Source organism: Pollicipes pollicipes, unplaced genomic scaffold (genome assembly GCF_011947565.3).
Source record: "Pollicipes pollicipes isolate AB1234 unplaced genomic scaffold, Ppol_2.1 Scaffold_6686;HRSCAF=7923_pilon_pilon_pilon, whole genome shotgun sequence".
NCBI lineage: Eukaryota > Metazoa > Arthropoda > Thecostraca > Pollicipedomorpha > Pollicipedidae > Pollicipes > Pollicipes pollicipes.
Genome location: NW_023596921.1, coordinates 8,749,433 through 8,754,764, shown reverse-complemented (window position 1 = coordinate 8,754,764; position 5,332 = coordinate 8,749,433). Strand labels below are relative to the sequence as shown.

Sequence of the window (5,332 nt, the reverse complement as noted above, 5' to 3'; positions counted from 1 at the left end):
AGCACTCCTGGCGATGTATTGTCCACCCAAACCGCAGCACCAACTCACAACCACGCCGCCCGTATCCCTGAGAGACCACAGTCCCCACAGGTGGTTTGCCGACGGACCAGTCCCCACAGATGATCTGCCGACGGACCACAGTCACCACAGCTGGTTTGCCGACGGACCACAGTCCCCACATCAGGTCTGCCGACGGCCCACAGTCACCACAGCTGGTTTGCTGACGGACGACAGTTCCCACAGACGGTGTGCCGGCGCTAGCTCCGCGCGCCCCGCCGGCAGCCGGCTACGGCGGCAGGCACAGCTCGGCGAACCGCTGCCGGCCGGCGTAGTCTGAGTGCGTGTGGTCGTGGCGGAGCGGGCTGCCGGAGTCGGCCAGCAGCCCGCCGAGCCGCGCCGGCTGCGCGGGGTCCAGCTCCAGCAGGAGGCGGCCGCCGGGGCGCAGCCAGCCCGGTGCGTGGCGCAGCAGGCGGCGTGTCACGCGCAGCCCGTCCGGCCCGCCATCCAGCGCCGCCCGGTCCTCGTACCTGCGATGCGGTGCCAGTCAGCGGCGTGGGTCACGCGGCCCCCCGGCCTGCGGGGCGGCAGTCGCCAGCTGGCGGGACTGGGTGGGATTCAGCCGCGCTGGCAGGACTCTGGAGGGACGGCGGGAGTTCCGGCCGCTCACAAACAGCGGACAAACGCAACACGACTACAGCGAGCGGAACACTTCTCAAGACGGCCAACAACAGACCGAAATATCCGGCTTCACTGACGGATGGGCTGGAGGGATCAAGATGCGCAAGAGTTGCAGTAGTGCGTAGGCTTGCGAGCCATAGTGTGTGGCTCTCAAACTGCGGGAGGTGAGGGAATGCCATGCGGCCCGATACTGCGCACCTATCTCGCAGCTTTCAGCTTGAGAACCACACACGACTGGCGTACTTCTCTGTGGGTCACCTGACTTATACCGAGCCAATAGACCTGTACCTGTCACACAAACGAGAACATTTGTATAAAATATTCGTATGAGCTCTGTCGTCCGACGGGAGTTCACCTTCTCGCGGGGTCCGTGGCTGACCGCGATACAATGAATACGACTCAACTCAATTTCACGTGTGACCTTGGATAGATGCAAGTCCGATCACATACTCAAAGCGTGAGCTGGACTCGGTTTGGTCACTACCCATACGCTGTACGTACGGTAATCCCTAACTTTCTCCACAAGATCCGAATAATTGGGAAACCACAGGCTCATGGACCTGAACTCCATGCCAACTCTGCACTCTCTCAAAACGCTACACAGAACATCACAATACCTCTGCATTGTTCTGCATTCCTACGACGTGAGAGGCCAGAGGCCGGTAGACAGTGCTCTTGATATGAGTCACTCAGTTAGTTCACTATTCATCTTGGGAGGAAGAAGATTTTACATTTATGCTTAAAGTCGCGTTTGCCTTGTTCATCTTGAAAACCAAACAACATCCTCATTTATGAGATCTCTTTCGAGATACACATATCCGCGTCAGTATCCCTAAAGGGAGATCAGAAAAAGGCAAAGAAAACTTCAGTCTGGATCCCATCTGGCCCGTACACCCGCGTAGGTAACTCAGTGCGAGGCGACCAATCAGCGCGGCTGCTCACAGTAGTATCTCGGGCTGCAGCCGGCGCAGCTCCGCGGTCGTCAGGTAGGGCGGGTTGCTGACGACCAGGTCGTACAGCTGGCGGTGCTCGCCAGGCAGGCTGTCCTCGGTCAGCGTGGCGTTATACACCCGCAGCCGGTCCTCGACGCCCAACCGAGCCGCGTTCTCCTCCGTCAGGCGGCACGCATCGGCCGACTGGTCCTACTGCCACCGACTGACACCTGGCGGTAGCGGCGACAAGCTACAGTTTGCAAGGTGTATGATAGGTTTCGCTGAACGCGGCACGCAGATTGCTCGCCTTCCCCACCACTCCCCAGCGTCGCCATCACCATACTGCGCGACAGCAGGTGCGGTCCACACCTGGATAGGTCGACCGATAAACACTCAGCATACTCAACCGTGCATCAAGGTAGAACGCGGTTCAAGACTGGGACCTGCACCCAGTCCTCGGCCATCAACACACAGCGATGGAAACTGACGGAAGGCAGTCCTGCACCGACCTAGACAGGCTGTACACCGATTACCCCTGCATGGGACCGGCGGCTGACGAGTTAGGTCAGCCGTTACTCACGTCCTGCAGCCAGTGAAGCAGGGCGACGGAGAGCGCGCCGGAGCCGCAGCCGACCTCGAGCAGACGGCCGCCGCCGCGCTGCCGCAGCCGCTCGGCCGCCAGCTGGGCCAGCTGCTCCGTCTCCGGCCGCGGGATGAAGACGGGCGGCCGCAGCTTCAGCGTCACGTCGCAGAAGTCCCACTCACCGATGATGTACTGCACCGGCATCCTGTGGTGAAGAGCGAGCGGCCCTTGGCACGGGCTACCAAAGGGTTGTTTCGTCTAGCGCCCTGTACCTGCGCCTGAAGTCATCTAATTTTTTAAGCACTCTCAAAACTACGTGTGAAAACCGAGACTACTTAGCTACAGTTCCTCCAACACTGCAGGAAAATAAACGCCAGAACAACACAACATAAATAAAGAGGTCACAAAGAACGGAGCATAACCACAGACATTTTAGAGATGGGGACCGACTGGTAGCTTTGCGCCGCTCATTGCAGATTATGGGTAGCTATGTGCCTATGCCATTTTGCTCTTTAACTGGGCACACAATCTGCTTGTCACCTTACTTGTGAAGACGACAGAGACAGAAACGCTCGAGGTTTTTACGTTGTCCTGCATCCAGCTCTGTTTCGGCCAAGCGAGCCAAATCACCCTACAAGTAAGCAATATGTCATCAGTGATTGCCTGGTTACGGAATATATGGCACATGTTCACAAACTGTCATCGCCAGGGCAACATCCCAGTTCCTTTCAGACAGAATGCTGCCTGAAAACAATGCAGAATGCTATTTAAGTGCAAAAAAAGCACAGTTGTACACCCCACAGCTTGTCATAAACATGCTGCCTGAGAAGAACAAATCAACCCAGTTTGGTGCCCTGAAATACACCATTTACTACAAAATGACACAAATAGAAGAACTTAATCAAAAATGAAGAGATGAGTCAAAAATGAAAATTCTCAAAAAGGTGCCCAACATCTTTTCAGCATTTCTTCAAACACATTAAAACACTCAGCTCAAAAACATTGTCAGTTTTAAATCCATGAGACAACATAAAGGGATGCCAAGCATTAACTACAACAGCTTTTAAAACACACTTTTAGGGGTCTTACTAGCCCAGTCTTCACATCTTATGTTTGGATCAAAGCTGAAAACAGCTGCCATGTGCAAAAATAACCAAGTTCATTTTCATGTAGATATACTAACATAAGCACCAGTTTATAATTAACATACTTACCCTGGCACATTTGAGTACAGCACTCATGATATATTGCACTGATTCAGCTGGCTCTGAAACCTTTGATTGAATAAACTGTGACTTCCAAAATTGCAGCAGGCTTTGCACCTTGTTAGAAGCTTCTTGTCCAGAAAGTTGGCTCAAGTTGCGCACACAACTGACAATCTTGCAAGAAAAGCCATGACAGTGAAGCCATCGCAGCTTGCAAAATGTGGATGGAGGAAATACATGCATGATCTGAAATATGTAAAATAGTGATCTTTAAATATCTTCAAAAGCCCAGTTTGGAGACCAGGCAAGGAAGTGTGGATGCGAATAGGAATACATATGATAAATGGATCGAAAGGAGCCATCCACATATCACCATTCACATAGCATAGCATGGCTATACTATGTGAATACACCACACACCACAATGCCCACCAGATGTTAATGTGATTTTTGCCCTTGCTGGGATGCTTTGCAATCCATTCAGGGTTGAATGAAGTCAGAGTGTGGCAGCTGATACTGAGAACTGCAGCATATTAAAATTTGAACACAAAAACATGCAGTGAAACTAGATTTTCAAGAATATATGGTGTGGTTAGGACACACAAATAATCCTCCTCAGCTTAGACCCTATTCCCAGAAATCAGCCAAAATGGCATGACCTAACTTAATACAAATCAAACAGAAAACCTTAATACCCTTCTAAACACCAGGAAGGAAATGGTCCCACTAGATTTCAGTTAAGGCAAGCACAACATAGACTACAGCATGTTCAATGGTCCGTACCATGGGCATATATACATTTTAATAAGTGTAATGCAAGCACACTCATAAATTCAACACTTCACAAGCGTCAACGTGGGGCAATAAATAATGCAGTTAAAACTAACTGTATGGCTGACCATCGCATTGAGGTTTTTTTATTTTGTTTTTGGTGGGCCAATGCGAGGCCTCTTTTTTCCCTCGACGGACCTAGCCACCTCGGAGGGGGGGGGAGGGGAATTTGCTTCCAGCACACGGCCAGGCATCGATTACGTTCAACCGGCTCATGCTGTCTGGCGCAAAGCCAGGGAGAGGGTATTCGTAAGTGACGTTACGTCAACCTGGCTCATTTTCGTCCAGCAAGATCTTAGCAAGTAAATCAGGCCGCAGCAGCAGATATATTTATTTCATGACGGCATAGCACGCATTCAATACGTTTGAACAAGTGAGTCTCCTCACTGGCCCTTCACAGCCGTATGCACAGTATTGTAATCTGCCTTACTCCTGGGGTGCCGTGCGTCCTGTGTGGGGTGTCCGTGCCAGCGATGGCCTTGGCTCAGCTGACCTGTCGGCGACCTGTGCGATGGATGGATACCAGGGCCGCTTCATCGCAGCAACGGGGAGATCAGCCCCGGGCTCCGCTGCCCAGCACGACCTTGTGGTGTTGTGTGATGTTATTGAATCCTGGAAAGTCGTAACTAAGAAAAACCAGGAATCCTGGCCAATGAGGAAAACCCTGCAATCTTTGCCAAATTATGCAGGAAAAAAAACCCTTTATTCAAATGAAGATATCTGATCCTGTACTGTGTAAAAACTCAGAGAGGAGAACGATCAAATCAGGATAAGAATCACCGAGGAGAGAATTGAGATTGGGTGGAAGCCGATAAGCGTTGGTGTAATTGATGAGCGGCTGTCTTGATCGTTGATATACCGGACACACGAGGAGGAAGTGATTTATTTTGAAAGGGATGCCGCAGCGATGGCACAGTGGTGGAGTGAGTTCGAAAAGGTGGCAGTGGGTGATTTTGGTGTGACCGATACGCAGTCTGGCAAGCAGCACTTCCTTCAGGCGATTATCTTGATTGATTGTTGGCCAGTGCTGAAGTATGGGTTTGATTGGGTGAAGGTGGTGATGAGCGCGCTGATCCCATTCGGATTGGAGAAAGAGACGGAAA

General features: G+C 51.8%; 1 protein-coding gene across 1 annotated transcript; it reads right to left on the bottom strand.

The window, feature by feature from the left end:
- Nucleotides 1-4,445, bottom strand: LOC119107411 (MTRF1L release factor glutamine methyltransferase). Its single transcript, XM_037230847.1, has 6 exons — nt 4,431-4,445; nt 3,408-3,644; nt 2,739-2,824; nt 2,191-2,398; nt 1,621-1,820; nt 1-527 (listed from the first exon to the last, which is right to left on the bottom strand). The coding sequence occupies exons 1-6, from the start codon at nt 4,443-4,445 to the stop codon at nt 287-289; spliced, it is 987 nt and encodes a 328-aa protein (XP_037086742.1). The 3' UTR covers nt 1-286.
- Between the last annotated feature and the right edge of the window lie 887 nt (nt 4,446-5,332).

What these genes read in the sequence shown, in the direction of transcription:
- LOC119107411 (XM_037230847.1), bottom strand. An exon ending in TGCTTCACTGGCTGCAGGAC is followed by an intron (nt 1,821 to 2,190) that starts GTGAGTAACGGC and finishes CGGTGGCAGTAG; the next exon opens with GACCAGTCGGCCGATGCGTG. An exon ending in CTGCAGCCCGAGATACTACT is followed by an intron (nt 528 to 1,620) that starts GTGAGCAGCCGC and finishes ACCGCATCGCAG; the next exon opens with GTACGAGGACCGGGCGGCGC.